The sequence below is a fragment of the Carettochelys insculpta genome, chromosome 4, assembly GCF_033958435.1.
Source record: "Carettochelys insculpta isolate YL-2023 chromosome 4, ASM3395843v1, whole genome shotgun sequence".
Classification (NCBI taxonomy): Eukaryota; Metazoa; Chordata; order Testudines; family Carettochelyidae; genus Carettochelys; species Carettochelys insculpta.
In genome coordinates, this window is record NC_134140.1 from 83265946 (window position 1) to 83289422 (window position 23477).

General features: G+C 43.9%; 1 protein-coding gene across 6 annotated transcripts in view; it reads left to right on the forward strand.

Annotated features, from left to right (window-relative positions):
- The window catches only part of SH3D19 (SH3 domain containing 19), a 135560-nt gene that overhangs the window by 101947 nt on the left and 10136 nt on the right, over positions 1–23477 (forward strand). For all 6 annotated transcript variants that reach the window (XM_074993184.1, XM_074993183.1, XM_074993187.1 and 3 more), the window contains 7 exons: positions 2228–2286; positions 12185–12449; positions 13028–13096; positions 13249–13389; positions 15895–15967; positions 16676–16806; positions 20950–21008. In XM_074993184.1, coding sequence (XP_074849285.1) covers positions 2228–2286; positions 12185–12449; positions 13028–13096; positions 13249–13389; positions 15895–15967; positions 16676–16806; positions 20950–21008 — 797 coding nt within the window. The remainder of the gene's footprint in view (positions 1–2227; positions 2287–12184; positions 12450–13027; positions 13097–13248; positions 13390–15894; positions 15968–16675; positions 16807–20949; positions 21009–23477) is intronic.

Genomic DNA, 23477 nt, shown 5'->3' on the forward strand with positions numbered 1-23477 from the left:
GTCTTTTACCATACTTTCTAGCTTTCCTATACAGCAGTATAGTTTGCTTTTGGGCCCTTAATAATGTCTCATATGAAAGGATGTGATTTAGAAAGGCAAAATAAAAAATACCTTCCGTTCCCCTGCTATGATTTTCTTCTCTATGATCATACATGCAGAAGGTTCTCATTTGCTGTCCTCTTATAAGCCCTCCACTTGCTTGAATAACACCCCCATCTCCTGATCTCATGCCCACTTTCGTCCCTTCTCCTACTCTTCTCCTTAATCTCTCAATCTCTTTTGGAAGTTTCTCTTCACAATACAGACATGCTTTACGCTAGGCTCTCCTCTCTTAAAAAAAAATAATAAAAAACCTCTGACCCTTAACCCCACTTGCCTCTCCAACTATTGCACCTTCTCCCTTTCATTTCTTAGATCATTGAAGTACTATGTACAATCACAGTCTGGAGCTCCTGACCTCCAGTTCCTGTCTAGACACTCTCCAATCCAGCTTCCACACTTGCCCTCCACTGATACTGCCCTCACCGGTTTCTAAATATTTGTTCCTAACCAGGACTCAGAACCAGAACTCCATCCTCATCCTTTTCGACTTCTCAGCCTCCTCCAACTCAGTGTACTTGAAAATTTGTTCTCACTTGCCCCTGTGACTTGTTCTTCTCTTGGTTCTCCAACTACTACTCTTATTGTGCCTTCAGTGGATCCTCCTCATCCCACCTCTATCGTTCCATAAGGGCTCCACAGGACTCTGTTGTTAGATATCATTGGTTTGGTGTCCTGACAGACATCTTGCTCTGTCATATGTTGATAACCATTCAGATGCATGCACGTGCTCCCTCTGTTTTTAACCTGTCTCTCTGACATCTCCTCATAGAAGTCTAGCTGCTAGGCTCAATATAGCTAAATCAGAGCTCTTTATACCACCATCCCTTCCCAGGCACCCTTTCTTGATAGCTGTGAACAAAACTATTATTCTACCTGTCGTTCAGGTCCATAACTCGGGTTGTCATCTTCAAGTCGGACCTCTCCTGAAGTATTCATATTCAGGCTATATCTAAGTCTTGCAGTTGCTTTCTGTATTATATCTATAAGATATGGCCTTCCAAACCCAACCACACAAATAAAACTCTTGTCTAGGCTATCACCATCTTGTTTCTCAATTGCTTTAACATCCTTCTTTCTGGCCTTGACAAATAGTCTTTCACTGCTTAGATCCATTCAGAATGCTGCTGCAAATCACTTTCATCACCCATCACTTTGACCGTGTCATCCCTGTCTTTGCATCCCACCCCAGGCACCTCCTTCTCTCGTACATCAAATTTAAGTTATTTTTCTTCACTGTCAGGGTCCTTCTCCACCCTACCTATCATCTCTCATTCAGTACTGAGCGGTCGACTCCTGCCTTCAATTGGGGTATGATGCAAGACTCCATTGCTCATTTTCAAACAAGAACCTTTGTGATCCCTCTCATACAACCCCACTCACTTTGCAGTAGCTCTGCATAAACACATGCAAAACTAACTCATTATCCTCCTTCATGTTCCTCCTTAAAACTCTTACTTGGCATCACGTCTATAAAAATCTTGACAAAAGCTAGACTGACCAGCATGCTGCCCAATATTAATAAACTCATTGTTCCCTTATATTCCTCTGTTTGTAGTATATTTTGTCTGTTGTATTATACTTAAATGTAAGCTCCTTGGGACAGAGACTGTGTCTTTATTACAGATTGATACAACCCCTAGCTCAGTCAGGTCTTGGTCCATGACTGGATCTCATGCACTCTAATTATCAATAAGAAGAAATGCTCTCCACCATGGCTGACATCATCGCCTCATTAGCTGCATTGCAAAGAGAGCCAGTGTCTGAAAGAGAATGCAGAATAGTCAGGTAACTTCAGGAGATGACACAATTCTGATCTAATCCGTCCTCTGCCTGTGCAAGTTTCTTCCATACAGTATTTTTTCTATTACGTTGTCCAATTCATTTTATATATATATATGTCCACAGAAATGGTGCTCCTACCCAATTTTTGAAGGAGTGTTGTTATCCCTCAGTCTAAGTTACCATATTTACAATTTTCCTCATATTCAGCCTAAATTTTCTCATTCTTAAATTCATCCCACGGCTCCTTGTACAGCATTGACCTAAAAAAGAGAGAAATCTTTTTCAACAGTAACCTGTCAGTGTCTCTTACCTAAACCACAATAGCATTTTTGTGTTCTTGTAGGAATTTGAGCAACCAGATCGAACAGGTGCTGCTTGGATAGCACCTGTGCTGCCCCCTAGGTGAGTAGAATTTCTAAGTAACAATTTCAGGGATCGGAGATTTGCTGCCGGGGTGGTTTGCTTAGTCGATCTATGATGCATACTTACCAATGGTATATTATTTAAACAGTAGAATGTGTAGGTTATGCTTTTGATATAATCACTAATAATTAGGCCCGCACCGAAAGCCAACTAATGTGCACCCCCCACTTTGTGGCTAATTGGTATGGTGGAGAATGGAGGCTGTTAGAAAGATTGCAACTCAGCTCTTCTGTTATTGTTGACTGCTGCAGCTTTCTCTGTTCTCTCAGCTTTAGCCTTTTTGCTCAAACAGTAAACTCTTTTATATTTGGCATTCTATCGTCCAGAACTCTCATATAACCAGCATTTTAACCATAAGTAAATTTTAGTTACATTTTCCTGAAGTACTGTGAAAGTAAATACAAGTAAATACAGTAGACCCCTGAATTATGTATATATTGCGTTCTTGGACCACCACACGGAAGTCAAATTTTGCATAAGTCAGGACTGGGTTGCGGGGGGCCCTGCTGCCTTTGGGTCCCTCCCGTCCTGGCTGTGTCTGGCTCCCCGCAACTCACAGTTTCGACTCACATTACTGCAAGAAATGCATAAGTCAAAATTGCATAAATCAGGGGTCTCCTTTACAGTAAATACAGTATAAATCCTACTACTGTTAGGAAATAAAGTATTCCGCATACAGCTTTGTTTGCTTCTTAATATTTAATATTGTTTTTTTTTAGTGTTATGCATTGCTAGGTATACCTCTCTATTATCCAGAATATTTGAATATCCAGCAACCTTCCAGTCCCAAGGCTGCCAGATATGAAAGAGTTTACTGTAACTGAAAGCAAATGGAGCTGGAGACCATCCTCTCCTCCACAGAAAAGATCATCATCACCTTCACTTGCTCCCACCTCCCAAACCTAGTTTCGAGAGCAAAGAGGTGGCAGTTGCCCTCCTAAAAATTGTTGCTGAAGAGGAAAGGTGCCAGGTCAGTTGCTTTTCTGAAAATCTAGATGTTTCCTTACTCTTCAGTCCTGAGAACCCAGTGGAGCTGTGGGAGAAATGACAGCCTGACCACTCTACCCCTTCAGCAACGGGCACAAGAATAACACCCACAGGCAAAGAGAAACAGGCGAGCATTGGACCAGGGCTCCACTGACTACCTGGGGCAAGCTGGTGGGTGTTAGAAGATCTGCTGCTAAGCTTTGGATAACATGGTGCCAGCAAGGTACTGGTATCCATGTATGGATTTTATAGATTGTGGTATACCAAAGCATGAAGTTGTTCTTCGAGTGGTCCCCATGGGTGCTCCACAATAGGTGTCAGGCTTGCCTGGCGCCGCAGATTGGAATTCTTCTAGCAGTTTCTATTGGATCGCGCATGCGCCGACGCGCGCCACTCCCTTGCGTGCCCCTGTCCATGTGCGCGATCCGGTCCCCACCAGTTCCTTCTCGGCCGCCATCGGCTGCAGACGGAATCCGCTCCAGCTAAAGCCAGAGACAGATAAGATAGTTGTTTTTACGTGTAGTTTGTTTGTTTTTGTCACTATCAAGAAAAAAAAAAAAAAGAGAAGAGAAAGAAAGATAATATTAGACAGCAGAAAGAAGAGGAACGAAGGAGAGAGGGGCAGACAAGAAGGCTAGTTAAGCCGTCCGCTGCCCTGCAGGCCGGTGAAAGTTCTTTTGGGTTAGAAAGTACTGATTAGTGGCTAAGTACCCTGTTAACAGTAAAGACTCACCACGATGGCCTCCTCGGGCTTTAAGTGTGAGTCATGCCGCGAGGCTATGCCGGCCTCCGATGGGCATAGTGAATGCATTCGCTGCCTGGGAGAGTCACACGTTACCCAGAAGTGTTCCCACTGTGCTAAGCTTACAGCCAGGGCCAGGAAAGACAGAGAGATGAGGCTCAAAATGATCTTGTTTGATAAGGCTCTCCAGCTGGAACCGCCGGAGAAGCCTCACACAGAAGGGCCCTCTGGGTTGCATAAAAGGAAGGCAGCCTCCTTGACCCCCTCGGTGCAGAAGAGGAGGAAACTCTCCCCAGCTCGATCCTTGCTGGCAGACCTAGCGGGCAGGACGAGCGGAACGCAAAGCCCCCAGCTGTGAGCTCATGAAAGCGGCAGCGCAGCAGCGCACGTGGCAGAGGCTGAGCCTCCGATTACACAACAGGTGGCATGGAAGGCGCTGCGAGCGCCAGCGAGGCAAGCACCGGAATCGGCGGCGCCGACGCATGCGGCACCGGCCCCTGCGGAGCTGACGGCGCAGGGTCACCCAGCACGGAGCCTATCAGCACCAGAGGAAGCTACCCGTGCAGCACCGCTGCTGACTGTGCCGAGTGCGGCGCTGACAATGGGGCCGAGATCCCCAGCACGGGAAGGGGCGGCGCCCACCCCACAGGGGAGGGGCAAGGCAAAAACAAAAACTTGGCACCTCAGTCCATCTCCAGGAAGGGCCGCGCTGCCCTTATCTCCTAGCCCCCCCCCCCCCCCCGCCCCCCCCGCGAGATACACACGCCGCACCGACAGGCTGTAACTCCACCGGCTTATTTAGGGCCTCCCTCTCCGTTCCTCCAACCAATTTCGCCGTGGCTTGGGCCACCTTCACCATTTCTGGGGATGGATCCAGTTGAGTACTATCACAAACCATCTTCACCACTATCTATGTCGTCGCGGAGGTCCCGCTCTCCTAGACATCATGGGTACGCACCCCGATCGTGGTCCAGGTCTCCATCACTGGGCCCTTGCCCATGCTGCTATGGTCGTCCTCATCATGCTGAACACAGACACCGCAGGTCTAGATCCAAGGGCAGGTCCTCCCCTGCTACTCGTCGATACTCCTGTGTACACTCTCTCTCTGGGACGGGAACACAGTTGTCTCAGGGGGAATTAGGTCCAGAATCGCGAGACTTCCCTTCACAGTCCTCCAGGGAGCAAGTATATCACCGAACTCGGGAGCCAGAGGATTTGAGGGAGGTGTACCCCAGTGGTTCCTCCTCATCCTCCCCAGATGAGGCCATGGCCCCCGGGGATGTTTCCCCCCCAGATGACCTTAAACAATTCCAGGAGCTGTTCAAAAGAGTAGCTTTCACGCAGGACATTCAAATAGCAGAGGTGCAGGAGAAGCATCATAAACTCCTGAAAAATTTGAGACCCTCGGCTTCATCTAAAATCGCTATCCCGCTGGACGAAGCCATTATGGAGTCAGCCACTAACATATGGCAGACCCCGGCCTCTATTCCGCCTACAAACAAAGACAGTGGATAAGAAGTACTTCGTCCCAGCCAAGGGCATGGAGTTCCTCTTTAGTCACCCGCAGCCCAATTCTTTGGTGGTCAAATCATCCCAGCAGAGGTCGAAGATGTCTCAGTACAAGTCGGGGGGGGTCAGATAAAGATGCTAAGAAGCTAGAGCTGTTTGGCAGGAAGGCATATTCCTCCTCTACCCTATTATTGAGACTGGCAAATTACGCGGCACATCTATCAAACCAGTGGCACGTTCAACAGCTGCAGCAGTGGTAATGCGTAGGGAATCCTGGCTCTAGACGTCTGGTATCCCCAGGGACCTGCAGGCAAAGATCGTGGATCTTCCCTTTGATAAGCAAAAGCTGTTTGCAGACTCAACCGACTCGGTCCTCCACTCCAGCAAAGACTCGAGGGCCACACTTAGGACCTTGGGTATTTATACTCCCCCATACAAGAAGAAGAAATTTTATCCTCAGCAAAGACGCTACGCTTACCAACCACAGCATGCTCAATATCAGCGAGGCTACGACCAAGGGCGCCATCAACAGCAGCAGCAATACAGGACTCCCAGGCGACATTCTCAACAAAGCCATACACCCTCGGGGCAGGCCCAGAGACAGCAAGTTGACGGGTATGTCAGGGGCTGCACTATCAACACCATCGCTCAATGCCACTCTCTCATGTTCCATCATCGCCTCAAACCGTTCCACTCCCAATGGCAAAAGATCACCACAGACAAAGGGTGCTAGAAATTATAGCCATGGGTTACATGATCCCTTTCCAGTCACTTCCACCGACGAAGCCTCCCGCCAGGCCTCATCTCAGGGACGCTGCCCACGAGGCGAGGCTCAAGCAGGAGGTACATCACCTCATGTTCATAGGGGCGGTGGAAAGAGTGCCGGAGCAATTCCAAGGGAAAGATTTTTATTCACGCTACTTCCTAACAGAGAAGAAAACAGGAGGCTGGAGGCCGATCTTGGATCTATGGGGCCTCAACCGTTACTTGCACAAGCAATGCTTTCGGATGATCACAGTTGCCTCCATACTTACGGCACTGGATGATGGAGACTGGTTTGCAGCCCTCGACTTACAAGATGCTTACTTTCATATAACAATCCACCCGGCACACAGACGCTTCCTCCGCTTCACGGTTGGCAGGGAACATTTCCAGTACAGGGTTCTTCCATTTGGCCTATCCTCGGCTCCCAGAGTCTTTACCAAGACCCTGGCAGTGGTATCAGCCTACCTGCACAGACAGGGGGTGTTTATTTTCCCATATCTGGACGACTGTCTGCTGAAAGGGGCCTCAAAGGCAGAGGTCTTACGCATGATACGTGTCACCACTAACATGTTTACTTCGCTAGGCCTAGTTATCAACTTCGCAAAGTCAAAGACTGAACCCACACAAGATATAGAGTTCATAGGGGCACGCATAAACTTTATCACAGCAAGAGTATACCTGCCCGACACCCGCTTCCGCGCCATCAACTCCCTGGTGCAAGTCATGATGTACAGCCCCACGGTGCCGGTCCTAACGTGCCTGCAGCTGTTGGGGCACATGGCGGCAGCGACGTTTGTGGTACAGAATGCCAGGTTACACATGCGAAGCCTGCAGCATTGGCTGGCGAGTGTTTACAACCGGCATCCCACACTGTCCACAGGGTAGTGTCGCCCACAACGGAGGTGCGCAGATCCCTAGCGTGGTGGGAAAATCCCAAGAATCTGCTAGTGGGGGGTGCCTTTTCACCAACCATAAATTTCTATCTTTCTTACTACCGACGCCTCCCACATAGGATGGGGAGCGCACATTGGCAGCAAGGGGACGCAAGGGCTATGGTCCCCTGCGGAACAGACACTGCACATAAACATACTGGAGCTCAGAGCAGCGTTCAACGTGTGCAGACATTTTCGAGATTACCTGAATGGCAAAGTAGTCGGGATCAATACCGACAATACCTCCACTATGTTCTACATCAGTCGACAAGGAGGGTCATGATCCCGTGCGTTATGTGCGGAAGCAGTCCGATTGTGGAACTGGTGCATTGTCAACAACATAACGTTGAAAGCCTCGTACTTGCCGGGCGCTCACAACGTGAAGGCAGATCAGCTGAGCAGGCGCTTTGCACTCACGCACGAATGTCAGATCCACTCTGACCTGCTACGGTGCATATTTCGTACATGGGGGTTTCCCCAAGTCGATTTGTTTGCCACCCAGTACAACAAGAAGTGTCCTCAGTACTGCTCCAGAGCAGGAGTAGGGCGGGGGTCCCTGGGGGACGCATTCATGATTTCATGGAAGGGCCCTCTACTCTACGCGTTTCCCCCCACAACACTTATCCACAAGGTTCTGCAGAAAGCCAGAAGGGAGAGAGCTCGCATGATACTCATAGTCCCAACTTGGGACCGGCAACAATGGTTTCCCTTGCTTCTGCGCATGTTGGATCGTCCACCACTTCCCCTACCGGTGGCGCCGGACTTACTCACGCATGCTCAGGGGTCCACAGTGCACCCGCACCTTCAGGATCTGCGCCTACAAGCATGGTTAATCCATGGCTCAGTGGCTTAGAGAGCACGTGTACGGAGGGAGTACAACAAGTCCTGGAGTGTAGCCGAAGGACCTCCACCAGGAGGACTTATGAACAGAAATGGACTCGATTTACAGCCTGGTGTTCCACCAAGCAGTTAGCTCCCCTTGACATTCCTATAACCGTAATACTAGAATACCTATTGGACCTCAAACGAGACGGGCTTTCTCTATCCTCGCTAAAGGTCCACCTCGCTGCTATATCAGCTTTTCGGCATACAGAGGAAGGGCCCACTGTATTCGCCCACTCTATCGTCACAAGGTTCTTGAAGGGGCTGGTAAACCTTTACCCCCCTTGAAAACCACTTCCGCCGTCGTGGAATTTGGATTTGGTGCTCAGCACGCTATCGGGACCACCCTTCGAACCATTAGCCACGGTACCCCTCCGACTCCTTTCGATGAAAACAACCTTACTCCTTGTGATTACGTCAGCCTGCAGGGTGAGCGAGCTCGCGGCAGTGATGGCAACGCCGCCCTGCACAGTATTCTCAAAGGAGGCGGTAACCTTACGGTTACACCCAGCCTTCGTTCCAAAAGTTTCCTCAGAGTTCCATCTTAACGAACCAATAGTTTTACCCTCGTTTTACCCGAAGCCTCACAGCTCCAGCAAGGAGGCACGCCTACATCTCCTAGATGTGAGAAGGGCGTTGGCCTTTTACGTAGACAGAACTAAGTCCTTCTGGAAAACGGACAGGCTCCTAGTGTCTCTCGCTCCCGTGTCAAAAGGGGAAGACCTCTCTTCCCAGAGAATTTCAAAGCACATTGTGTCCTGTATAAAAATGTGCTACGAGCTTCGAAAGACCCCTTTGCTGGCCCCGCCTAGGGCTCACTCCACCAGGGCGGTGGCGGTGTCAACAGCCTTCTTCAAGGGCATCGCGTTAAAAGACATCTGTAGAGCGGCGACCTGGTCATCCTACGACACCTTCGCCAAGCATTATGCCCTACATCGGGTATTCGAGGAGGATACCCGTCTGTTGACAGCAGTCCTCTTGGGGGCAAGCTGCACATGAATCGATTACCCACCTCCTTACTTGGGTTACTGCTGGGTAGTCACCTATTGTGGAGCACCCACTGGGACCACTCGAAGAAGAAAGAGAAGTTACTCACCTGTAGTAACGATGGTTCTTCGAGATGTGTCCCTGTGGGTGCTCCACCACCCGCCCATCCTCCCTGCTTCGGATCTCTGTCTGGTGTGTTTCAGGAGCATCCGAGGTGGTTGGTCAAGGAACTGGCGGGGACCGGATCGCGCAAATGGCCGGGGGCACGCAAGGGAGCGGTGCTCATCGGTGCATGCGCGATCCAATAGAAACTGCTAGAAGAATTCCGATCTGCGGCGCCGGGCGAGCCCGACACCTATTGTGGAGCACCCACGGGGACACATCTCGAAGAACCATCGTTACTATAGGTGAGTAACTTCTCTTTTTACTGTATCATCCTCTACCTCTTCCTGTATCAGGAGGCTTGAACTGTTACTGAAACTGTATTTTTTCTGCTTAGGGAAGTGGTTCTGAAACTTTTGTACTCGTGTCTCCCTTTCATTCAGCAAGCCTCTGAGAGCAACCCCCCTTATAATTTTTTTTAAAAAATTAACACACACAAATTCTGGCGGTGAAGTGGAGTTTGGGGTGGAGGCTGACAGCTCGTGGTCCTCCAGGTGATAACCTGAGGACCCCCAACTTAGTGTACAAGGACAAGAAAGCTCTTTTTCTGGTATGAAAGTTGAAGTTGAGATATTTGATAATGTCATAAAAACTGAGCTGAAAAATCTGTTTTATGGTTCAGATTTGGAACAGTCCTAATTTGTGTTTTTGTCTTCTTTTAGATTAAAATAATTGTTTTGGGGGAGGTTAGGGATGTGAGGTGGAACTGAAAATAAATGGAAAGTTGTCTCTCTCCTTCACATTTTCTTTTAAAATAAGAGTGAGCTGAAGGGAGCCATAGAGCCATTAACTGGTGCTGAAATGACAGCAGGGTTTCTGAGAGACAGGAGTAGGGAGCTGAAGGTCAAAAGACCTTGAAAAAAGAGGGAAAGTGTTAGAATAAATGTATTCAAAATAATTGAGAAAAGAAGTTTATAACCATTTCCTACTATGTTCACTTACTCTTTTAGAAGGCTGTTTTTTGTAATGGAAGAATATCTGTCCTAAATCCTCAAACAACTGTGTATTGACTAGAGCCATCATTGTAATAGCAATAAGGAACACCTGGTGGGCATATTAAGCTTTTTAATACTCTTCTTCAGTGGTTGAAAACACTTGCTGAATACACCAGAAGCACGGGCCAAAAACCTATTAATACACACCTTGTAGCAGCTTATTGTTACAGACCTGTTGAACTCATGCTAGGAAATACCTGTTTAAATTGATCTAATGAACATCTTATAAAATGCCAATGAAAACTGTAGAGGAAACAAGTAACATTTTGGTGTTTATAAGATCAGGGACATTATATTCAAAGTTCCATAAAGATTTCTCCATTTCTTTTAAATGCATCCTGTTTTTGAACACTTTTAGTGTCAAGCTAAAATTTGGTAGGAAAGCACTCTTTATTTAGAAGAGATGTACTTTTGAGTATGCAAGTAACTGATTTTGCCACATTCTTATCCTCTGGGGGGAACACTCCAGTACAGGCAGCACCATTTTTTAAACTCTTACTACTCTTTGAATTGGTATATCTTCAAGTGTCCAAGTTACTGAAGAGTCTGAGTATTATAGACTTTCATTGGGACTTAGGCTCTTAAATCACTGAGATACTTTTGAAAATGTGTATCTAGAACTTCAGGAGGAAGCATGGACATTCTCAGTATAGCCCATGGTACAGAATAATCACGTGGCACAAAAGTGGGAAATGGTTCTGTTATCCAGCGATGTCTGTTATCCAAAGTACGGTCTTGTCCCATTAGGTTAGCTGTGGGAATGACTGAGTTCACATGAGGTGATTTTTCAGATAATTGACGTCCCAAGAAACGAGCCAGACTGGTTCCCGAAGTCCAGGTTAATCAGCAATGCTCAGCAGATCTTCTACTAAAGCAGGGGTGTGGAACATGCGGCTTGGCCTGCGACTTGTCTGGGTCTGGGTCACAAGGCTTGGAGCTCAGGCCCCTTGCAGCAGGGAGTATGGGCTGCTGTTCCAGCCCCGTGTCCCCACTGTGAGCCTGGTCCTGCCCTCAGCCCCCAGAAGAGCTAATCTGACAGGGGGAAAGTCCTGAGCTTCGGGCCCCCTTTTTTTTCCCCTACCCATGGGACTGGAGTGTGAGGGGAGTGAAATGACTCAGTCAGGGGCCACGTCAGTGAGGGATTTTGTTTTTGTTTTTTGTTTCTTCTCACTTTCATGTGGCTCCCCTGACTAATTTTTATGTGGATCAGTGGCTCACAACCCAGAAAAGCTTCCTCACCCCTGTTAAAGCACCTCATTAAAACAAGTCAGCCCTGATTGGCTTCAGGCAAAGCTCTGTAATGGTGGATGACTCAGCTGAAATCACAGCTAGTTAGAGGGCCCCTGCTTGCCAATTGGAGGTGGGGGTTGTTAACTGCCCCAAGGCCCGGCAATTTAAAAGGGCCTGGGGCTCCCAGCTGCTGCTGGGAGCTGGTGCTACTGCAGGTGGTGCCTGGAGACTCGGGCCCTTTAAATTGGTCACAGAGCTTTGTGTTGCATGCTTCAGGTAGCATTAGGGGCTGACTGGGGAGAGCCACGGCACACTTCAGGTGGACCTTGTCCTACCCTTTCTGCCGAAGGCCTTCCCATCTTGCCCAGTGGCCTGGTGAGACTCTGAGCTCCCTTGGAGGGCCCTGGGGATGCCAACCAGACAGTTCTCTGATTAGCAGCTTTTTAAATCTGCAGTCAAGGAACCCTACTAAGAAGCCTTCCTTGATTATTCAGTTTCTCCCAATTATCCAAAGGTTTCACGTGTTCCCAGAGGTCTTCAGATTATCCAGATTACACTTCATTCTTCTTGGTTCAATTAATTGCATTTCCCTATTGAATGCTGTGTGGCTTTCTGAGAGACTGGGGAGGGCAGGTATATGATTGTTTGAACCATCAAAAGAAGTGTATGTTTTAATCAACCTCTAGGCCGGTGAATGGAAGAATCGTAACAGTTCGACTGCCTCCACCTAAAAGCATTCCTGGAAGGCCACCTCCACCAAAACACACTGGAACCAAGATCTCTTCCCAAAAGGACCCTTGTTGCCGATCCTCATCTGATATAACTCTCCATAAAAGACTTGACGCATTTGGAATGGGAGTCAAGAGAACAAAGAGTCAAGTCTTAAAAAAACAAGACCCATCATTACCACCTCGACCTAAACCTGGGCATCCTCTCTACAATAAATACATGGTGAGAATGGAGTTATCATACCCGGCTCTTGCACATCGTATAGAACTGTTTCTAGTATAGCACATAGGGTGTTTTATTCTGAGGGAAGAGTCTACCGCTCCGCCTCACCTTCAGCATGTGTATGTGTGCGTGTGTTTTAGAGATATAGAATATATAAAAATAGTTCTGCCTCCTCTTTGATCTTCTGCACAGCCTTTGGGTCTCTTCTGAACCAGGGATGCTGGGGGGAAGTAGAAGCTACAGGGAGGGGTGAGCAAGGACTGAGATAAGGGAAAGGTCTCTTGTCCCCTCTGATTGTGCACCTGTAACTGATTTTAAATTCTGACTTGCAATGTATAGGTGAAATATTTCAAAGGCAGTTAGATGCTGAATGCCCACTGTCTTTAGAAAATCTTTGAGACATCTCTCTCTAAATTGTTTGTCAGGAGGTGCAAGTGCCCAGGAGGGAAAGAAGGGTGTGTCTGTATTACTTTGCATCACTATATAGGTTCTTGTGTTCATGCAGCATGAATTTCAGGTGTCTGATAGTGTGAGAAATCAGTTGATTTGTGAATAATTTGTCTGGATTTCTTTTTAAGCTGCCCGTGCCTCATGGAATTGCTACGGAAGATTTCTCTCCTAGAAACCCTGGAGAACTCAGCTTCAAGGTAAAATAAATTCCCTTTCTGCAGGTACTAAATAATTAGTCTTTTATTATGTTAAAACGTCAGCCGCTTTAAGCTTTAAAGGTTACAGTCTGAAATATGTATTATAGGTTTATTAAATCTCTTGTTTTCAAAAATGTCCCTGTACTTTAAAGCGTGGGGATGTTCTTGTGCTGCTGAAGCAGATTGACAGCAATTACTTCAAGTGCCAAAAGGGAGAGGAAATTGGCAAAGTGCGCTTGTCTCATATGAAGATAATCACACGCCTAGAGGAGCACCTGAAAAGCAAGCAAAAGGTAAAAATGTTAAGAACCAGTTAATCTTTCTAGACTGTAAACTTTTCTGCATAGGGATTGTGCAATGCTACCATTTCTACAGGGTTTAGCATATTTCAGGGCCAAGCAATGGAAAAATGATTATTAGTAAGAGTAGTAACTCCAAGGTTTCAGCAGCACATTGATTTATCACATGTGCGCATTTCTTATTTAATACATATCGGCTACGTCTACACAAAAGGCTTTCCCGGCAAAACTGGGCTTTTGTCCGGAAAAACCATGGTGCGTCTACATGCAAAATGTGCTTTGTTGACAAAACCCGGCATGTCGGCCAGCAGTGTTATACCTCTCATTGTTCAGGTATAACACCTCTCTCAACAGCGTTCTGTCAACAAAACAGCTGCGTAGATGCTCTGGGCCCCTTTTGATGACAGACAGGGCTTCAGTTGACAGGGCAGCCCTGTTGTAGAGCTTCTGGTGAACTGTTCTGTCAAGAGAGAGGCAAGCAGTCTCGTTGTTCTCTGTCAACATAGCAGATTGCTCTTTCCCTCTGTTTTTATGTGTGGATGCAATCTGTCAACAGAAGTTTTGCCAGGAAATGCCTTCTGATAGTGACTTCTGTCAACAGATGTTTCTCATGATGCCATTAAGAATACATTGTAATTCACATTGTTCAGTTTTTGCACTGTGTTCATGTTAAAGACTCTTTGTGTTGTACTGAATTACATTCAGAGAAAGCAGTTTTTCATCAGTTAAGGTATCAGGCTGAATTCCTTCTACGTGTGGGCGGGAGATACACGAGTGCACAGTTTTTGTGATACTTCCCCTATAAATTTACGCCAGACCACTCGGAAAAGCCAGTCTCCCCATGTGTTTGGATTATCAGTTGAGATCGTGGTTTCTCTCTTTGTTGCAATGCCCACTACTATGCTCTCCACAACTCCTCTATGCACAACCCTCCAGCAATGTGCTGCTCTTTAACTAGTGAACCGCAGATGGGCTACTACCTGATAATCTTGCTCTGATGAATCTCCAGTGGGCTGAGGTATTCTCAGTTTGCAATGCATTGTTAGATGACTGTGTGAGGACCTGCACTGCAGGGGTGAAGGTGTGGCCAGTTCTGTATCAACAGGAAAAATGTAGGATGCATTGCTTAAAGGGCGGAGTGGATGGACTCAGGACATTTGCCAGCTTTGGATGCTGGAGATCAAACTATCACAACACATTCTTCTGGCCTTAAACCGTGTGACATTTATGAATGGATTTTTGACGGCCCACCCTAATTGGTTTAGAGTTGATTTAGTGTGGGCTTAAGAGCAAACCTTACAATGCTTGAGGGTAGCTAGTGTGGAAACTCAATCATTTGTGCTTCAGGCTGTTGCAAAACAAGTAGCTGAAGCACAACCAGTTGAATGCTGTACTGAGAAAATCAGTCAGAATGACTTCTGCTGATGCTGACTAAACACCTCTAGGTGCTTAGCAAGAATATCATCTGAACACAGCTGTTTGATTTTTAACCTGGCAGCCAGTCCCAGCTGAAAATTCACAATATATATTTCTCCACAACAGCTCTGAGTGTAATTGATGTGATGTTTAATATGTGGACAGATGATATTTCATCTATACTAGGGTTCACAGTGTTGCTAAAATTTGTTCAGCTGAACTGATGTTGGCAGCAGTGAGAAATTTTTTTAGAAAATTTTCCTAATGTGGCAAGGGAACTAATTAATTTACAATTGCACCCCCCAAGTTAACCAAAATGTCACTGATGTAGTAATGTTCATGTGTAACATCCCAGGTACACAGAATCTGCAAACGCAAACAGGAAATGTTAAAAATTAATACCTATGTTTAGATTTACATTGAATATCATGCTGAGCTGTAGTCATATTTATCATTAGATAAGTAGGTAAGGTGAGGCAGCACTATAGTATAGGAAAATCTCTACATTAACACTTCATGAGCCACATGTGTTATTAAGATGACATAGCTGATAATTAGAAATAAAAAACTGGGGAGTGGTGGGAAGAGAGACATAAGGGCATCAAGGAATAATGTCTGGCACTCCTGAAAGAAGGAAAAGTTACTGAGAGCATCATTACTATGATTAAAAACGGATGTAGGCATTTTTAGGGGTATAAAGGAGCTACTATTAAAATAACATGGCAGCAGTCTCCAGATGGAGTGTGCCATAAAACTCAAAATTGTGTAACGTAGTCAAATAAAAGTTGGTGGATCTGAATATACTGCATCAGTTTTCCCCTTGTTTAATCTGATTTGACACCCTTGTGACTGAATTACTTGAATTAATTGAATTACTTCTTATTGAAAGCAGTGTCAGTGAGAGAAGAATTAGGCCTATTAATTTATGCATAATAATAATTCCTTTCTTTAAAGGTGGCCGTTTGGAATCCGATGTGCATGATGGAATTGCGACCAAAACCAAAAATATCTTTTAGGATCAATGATAGAATGTTCATGTTAATATCTCCCATGATTTCTAAATTGCTTGTGTTTTTTTGTAAGGATTCGCATAATATTCAGAGAGTTTCTGACAAAAGTGCTCCTCATGCTGTAGTGCTGCATGATTTTCCAGCAGGTGAGTGCACATAAATACAGGTTGAGCTGCTCTAATCCAACAACACCCATGATCCAGCATTACTTTAGGTAGCCAAATGTCCATTTGTCTTAGGTGTGACCAAGTTTTCTGTGGTTCCATAAAGTTTGTTTCCAGCCACCAGTCCTAGGTGTCTGTGTTCTGCGATGGGTGCTAGCGCTAATTTACCCCTATATCTTCTAAGAGCTCAGCAAGCAGTGGAAGTGTTGGTAATGCTGCTAGACAATATTGGGCTCCTGTAGTTTGGCAAATTCTCTAGTTTGGCAGTGATCATGTCTTGAGGATGCCAGACTAGAGAGGTTCAATCTGTGGTACTAGTAAGTGGTCTGACTAATAGCATAAAATGTGCTTCCAAAGCAGAGAAGAAAACAGTCATTTTTTTTTCTTCTGTGCTTTGGAATACTGATAGTTAAAAGGTAAGTGTAGCATGTTAATTTTCACAGGATTTTGGAATGTGATACAACTGCAGAGCCCAAGTTGCTAAGTTTAATTCCATACTTACCCTGAATTTGTGGGTGCTCTGATATATTATTTTGACTCAGGCCAATTTTGAGTTAAAGCTTACAGGTCAAACCATACACTTTTAAAAACTGGTTCAGCTTTTAGGTATGGTGTATATTTAATACATTTTAGTTAGAAAAATTCACTGCATTTGAAGCTGACTGTAATCAAAATGATGCTATCTTACAGAGCATGCTGATGATTTGGACCTCTGTTCTGGAGAGACTGTTTATCTTCTGGAGAAAATAGATAACGAGTGGTATAGAGGAAAATGTGAGAATCGCACTGGGATATTTCCTGCCAGCTTTGTTAAAGTGATTGTACGTAGTCCATTTCCACTGACACAGTTTGTTCCACTCTTGTTCATGCTCCAGGGCTAATTTAGGTTCTCTCCTGTGCATTTTATTCTACCTGTTATCTAGATAAATTTTGTATCAGTGCAAAGAAAAGAGATCAGTTTGAGTGATCTTAGAAATCTGCTTAGCCTTGTAACTCTGCCCAGCCAGTATGAGTATGATTCTTGTGTTAAAGTTGAGAGAATCACAGCTGTTAATTAAGAAATGCTCATAAATCACCATTGACTGTATTCTGTTCTGCTTCATCTGGCAAATTCCTATGGGACTTTCTCTGGTGTTACAGAGCAGGTATTTTTAAACAGCTACACTTAAGTAAGGAGTCTCATCAAGGATTTCCATTAAATGGTTTGAGAGTATTGGGATGCCTTCAATCCTCCTGAGATGTGCAGCCTGACACAGCATGTTGATAATGAAGTATGTTTGTAAAGTTGCAGTAGACAAGCTATTACAATTGTTTGTTTGAAAAAACAATAACCAAAACTTCATGAATGGTACAAGTCACCAATAAAGAAGCCCCCAAAATATGTTAAAACTTCTCAAAAAGAAGGGTCATTTTGTACAATCAGGGTAATCAAGCCAGTGGTGAAGAATTATTGAGGGAGATAGCACCATAGCAGTTCACTTTTACAGGATAGCCTGTTCTGTGCAAAGAGACCTGGATAAGAGACTCTGACACAGGTTTTTTAAGGACTTGTCTACACTTACAGCACACTGAAGTGGCCCAGCTGCACCTGGGTCACTGTGGCATAACAGGAGATTTCTCCCATCAGCATAGGTACTCCACCGCCCAGAGGTGACAGCTGTGTCGATGGGAGAAGCCCTTCTGTCAACGTAATGTTATGTACACTGGGAAGAAGGCCTGTATAACTACATCACTCAGGATTTTCCACATCCCTCAGATACAAGAGTTATAGTGACAAGACTTCATACTGTGCACCAGGGCCTGCTGATAGTGGCATGGAAACTTCCACTTCATTTACTGATCTTTTCATTCAACCACTGCATAGTGCATTGATCAGGAAAGTCAACAGGACCTGGACTCCATTCTCAGCCCTGCCCTTGTTTCAATGTGTGACCTAGGGCAAGTAATGTCACATTTCTGTGGGCTTGTTATGTGGCTATTTAAGGTGTGGCTTTAAACCACTTTAGTTAAAATGGTGCCCAAGATTTTGTGGGCATGGTTATTCTGGTTTTAACTCAAGTCCATTCAGAATCAGGCTCAGCTAAACCAAAATAAACATGTTCATAGCATTGTTTACACTGGTTTAACGAAATTGGGTTAAAATCACATCTTAAGGTACAGGTGCTTTTGGAACTGCTGCTACGTTAATAACATTGGCTGCTTCTACACTACAGAGATCTTCCAAAAGAAGCCCTCTGGAATATCTCTTCTAAAAGAACTTCTTTTGAAAGAGTGTGTCCACACACAAAAAAGCAGATCTAAAGAGAGATCTGCACTTTTGAAAGAGAGCGTCCACACAGCCCCTGATATTTCAAAAGAAAGGGCCAAGGATCGAAAAATGAGGCCGCATGAGGAGTGCTCTTTCAAAACAAAAAAACAAACAAACAAAAAAAACCCCAAAGGGTCTGGCAAAGCATCTGCACATTTTCTTTCGAAAGAAATTCCAAAAGGGGAATCTCTTCCTGAAACTGGAAAGGAAGAGCAATTTCGAAAGGAGCACCACGTTCTTTCAATGTACTTTTGAAAGAACACTTTTTGAGTATAGACGCTCCACAGGATCTTTCCAAAGAGCCTGCTTCTTTCGAAAAATCTTTTGAAAGAACTTACTAGTGTAGACACAGCCATTGAGTATTTTCTAACTATCACAAAGGAGTTGTACACAAGAGGCTCTGATTCTGGTTTTTAACGGTTTAGGGTAGTGAGTTTTAATATGCTGAATACCATTACTGGAATGAAAAAAATTGTCATAGTTGTGCACAGTGGGATTGGATGTTTGTTTTATTCCTACCCTGGGCTAATACTGAGATTGGTTAGATAAACAGACTGTCCATCATCTTCATATTTCCAAACAAATGTTATGTAACTCATAATTTTACTTCTGTTTATTGCTACCTTTTGTATCAGTTTTATTTTGCTTTAAAATAGTGGCATAATGAAAATTTTTAAAAAATCTGTTCGGAAGAGTGTAAAGTGACTAACAGAGATAATTGGCTCATTGGTGCCAGAAATTCAGTACTGACACAAGGGCCAATTTTTTCTGTTTCATAAAGGTAAACTGAATATCAGTATGAAATCTAGGCATCAAATAATAATACCGTGCATCTGTGGTACACATCAGACATTGACTAATTAATCGCCATGATGGCCTTGTCAGGTAGACTCTAACCCAAGCTATTACAGCGACCAGAGATGTTCAATGAAAAGACTCTTGATTAATGAGAAAGTTGGGTCAGGCCCTCAGTGAGTACAAACAAGGTCTCTAGACTCCACATTTTTTGTTTAGTCCACTAGGCTATGCTGCAATATTTGCAGCTCTGTTGTGTTAAGAGATCAGGTGGTGATTGTGGTGATGTTTTTAAATAAAAACTTAATATTGTAAACATGCAGGTTCCTGAGTTAGTGTACCAGCCTACAGCTCCAAGTGGGATAAAGAAGAAGGCTTTTACCTAATACTTTTTACAGTATATCTTTGCATGCACATCAAAGTACAATTTGAGACGTGTTTTGTCTGTTTAGAAGTACAGATAGCAAAATGTGTAGGATCAAAGCCTGAAATGGATATTTCTAAACAGTAATCTCGCTTATTGTGAATTGCATTAGCACAGTGTTTCCCAAAGTGTGATACATGTACCACACATGATACTCTAAAGGATTTCAAGGGGTACACGGCAGAAAATAAATTTCTAAAAATCAGTCGATAAGAACCAGGATGGCACTGGAAGAGGGCGTACACTGATAAAGCTGGAGTCCCAAAAGGGGTACATAAATGTTTTAAGTTTGGCAAACACTGCGTTAGCAAATAACAGACTACAATATCAAGGGTCTGGAATCAAAAGCAACAGTGGCATCCACTCCATTTTATGCCAGTCAACAGAGAGGACTCTTGCTATTAAAGCACACTTTAGTATTGAATTACGTAACAGTCTTGTTTGTTTTCATAATACTGAATAGCAATGATGATGGGCCATTGGCATCAAAGTGTTAAATGATTATACCAAAACAGATTCCTCAGATGTAGCCAATGAGCAGAACAATCCAGTAATTATGTAGTACTATGTAGATAAGGTGAACGGAGAGCGTGTATACAGGAGTAATAGGTAATACATGCCTATGTAAGACAAAGTAATGAATATCGGGACTGTGCCAGAAGTGGGTCTGCCTCATGAAAGCTCATCACCTAATAAATGTTATGTTAGTCTTTCAAGTGCTACATGACTGCTGGTTTGTTTTGTTAGAATACAGACTAACACGGCTACCTCTCTGTTCCTATAAAATCAGGACGTCTAGTCACTCTGGCTCTCATCTACATGAGGTGCTGCTGCCGGCAGGGTCACACAAATGAGGACACTCGACAATGCAAATGGCCACTTATAGTTGCACACCTCATTTGCATAGTTGCACAAGATCACTGTCCCAGCAGAGGCTTCTGTCATCACAAAACAAGCACTGTAGACAGGGGTCTGTTGACCAAAAGTCCCCTTGTTGACAGCCCCTTATGCTGAAAAAATTGAGGGATAAAGGGCTGTCAGCAAGGGGAGTTTTCACAAACAGAACCCCAGCTACATGGCGTGTTTTGTGTTGACAGAAGCCTCTGCTGAGACAGCAATCTTGCATGACTATGCAAATAAGGTGCTTGACCATGTAAATGAGTGGTCCTTTGCCCTGTTGATAGCCCTCATTTGTATGCAAAGGAGGGCAGTCGGCAGGGCAAATTGCCACTCACTTGCATGACCCTGCCGGCAGCACCACACCATGTAGATGTAGCCCCTGCGTGCGGCGCTGCAGCTGAAACTGCTGCTTAGTGACTAATTTGAATTGAGAAATTCTAACTTTGACATGAAGTATGCTAAATTTATGCCACTGTAATTTTCAGTTTGTATTTATTGTTTGCTTTTTGGTTTATTTTTTGGTCTTCTCATTATTAGATTGATGTTCCAGAGGAAGAGATCAGGAAAAAAGTATTGTTTTCCTCATCATGTACTAAGTGAGTTTCATGCACCTTGTGGCTCTTTTTCATCTTGATATATATGAAAAATAAATAAGTAGAATGATGAAGTCCTCAATTGAAACTATAAAGGGCGCGATCCATAGTCTATGCAGACTGAAGGATGCCTACTACTACTACTAAATAAGCAGAAGGATTATTTTTACTTCTGATTTACAGATACATTAGCATTAAGTTAGACAAACTCTGATGACACCAATAAGTATTTTAGTTTATGCTGTTCAATTTTTGCAGGTTAAGGAATATTTGAGTAAGAGCCTTTCAATTTTTTCTCATCTCATTCACATGAAATTAAGCACTAATTACTGTAAAATGAGCAAATATTTCTGAAGGATGGCTCAAAATTATGCTATTTTATTTCCGACTGGAATATAAACAACAGACTGATCTTATGGATTCAAGAAATGGCAGATAACTTTGAAATAAATCTTTTTTTGAAATATTCTTTTTTTTAAAAAGATATTGAGAATAGCTGCTTCTAAGGCTTGATGCCGAAAGGGACTGTGCATCTGCCATTCTAATTTAATTATATGTTCTCAGCACTTCACTTAATCAAACCTGAAAATTATTATAGACTTACTTCAATACAGAAAAAGATGAGAAGAAGTATTATTCCTGGTGCAAATGGATACAACTTGATTAATTTCAGTTGCATTCCACAGTAACATTTTTGGACTAGTGTGTTGTCTTATATGCTTGTTCACTTGGACAGTGAAAAATAGTATCAGGTGAATTACACAAAACAGTCCGAATCTTTCCCTTTAAAAGTATATATTTTTTTTTTTTTTATTTTAAATGTATAGTAGAACTACTCAAACTTCACTTTTCTGGTAACTTCATAAGCCACTGGAAAAGATCAACAGTAAGAGTCAGATTTTAAAAGGCTATGCACATCACCCTCCTTAAATAAAAAAATATAAAAAATTGGAAAATGTAGAATTGTGAGGAAGTATGACCAGTATGTGAGCAAGGTTCCAATGATGGTGATTGAGGAAAGATTCCTTTTTCCGCTTGTGTGACAACCTCCTGTGGATTTCTGGGTTTCCCCTCTCAACCTCAGCATAGGAGCAGCAAAGTTCCCACTTCCTATGTGTCAGGTTTCTGACACACTGGCATGTCTGCCTTGCCAGCCTAATTTTTAGGACTCTGCTAGTCTAAACCCTGCCTCACAGTGAACCCAATTCCCAAGTTCTTTGGAGATGTCTTTCTGCAATGCACTTTCTTACTGAAACACTCACAAAACTGAGTTTGCTGGTCCTTGAACAAGACAGTATGTAGGAACTTATTACTTTAACTGGGTTTAGCCCATGGTTCATTTCAATCAAAACACTAAGGTAGCTTATGGTAAAACAGGTTAGTCAACAAAAGGACTCAAATTTAAGTTATGCCAGGTATAGACAGATATGGTTACAAACAAAAATAAACTGCTTCTAAGTCTAAACACATCTTAACATGCCAGTTCTTTTTCATTTGAGCAAATTTTCTCAGCATAAGAAATCAACATGAGGCATTGGAAGCGCTTGGTTCTTAGATTTCTATGATGAACGATAACTTGGGAGTTTGTTCACCTTCTTTTTATAGTCTAGTGAAACTTTTAAACCTATTCTTTTGAAACTTATCCCCAGATGAAGGTCCTTCCCCCTGCTGTGTGTGGACGCTATGCTGTCTGGTGTAGCATCCGTGCTGGTTCCTCCATTCCCAGTGATTTTTACAGTGCAAATAAGCCCATTCTGCAACCTTTGATGCAAATGACTAGCCTACTGAATTTGGCCACACCTGATCTGACATGTTGGCCTCTGTCTGGAAAAAAACTGTTAATTCTTTCTGAAACTCCCAGTTTAAACACATTTTAGTCACATATTTTCAGCATATCTGTACAGTTATTTATGGGTTAACTGTACATTAATCACACAAGAATATTCACGACCAGTGAGTTTAGTTTTCCACTGATGTATTACGTGACCCTCTTGGGAAAATAGAATGGCAACAGAGCACCTGGTGGCATTGGGGGGAGAGGGGAACTCTTAAGGTCACAGCCTCCACCTTTGTGTTTCTGGGGATGGTACTAAATGGTAAATAATTAGTGCATTCAGTGATTTAAATAATGTTACACTTCAACTTTATGTTCCAGTCAAATGGAAAAAAATTATTTCAGCTGTGTAGTATCCTGCAGTAAATTGTAAAATTGTGAGAGACATGTATCTTTTCCCCAGGCTAAGAGTTATTTATATTTTCTGAAATGCCATGGAAAAATAAAGCTTGTCCCAATGGAGGAATATTGTCATCTGTAAAACAAAACATTAGGCTGCATTTTCAGGGGGTTTTTGGAGAGTAGAGGGAAAAGGGAAGCTTACTACCCTATTTAAACTGGTATTTCACAGCAGTTTATCTATCAACCAGATTAAATACAAATGTGATCGTAACCGTTGACATCTGTTTTTCCCTACC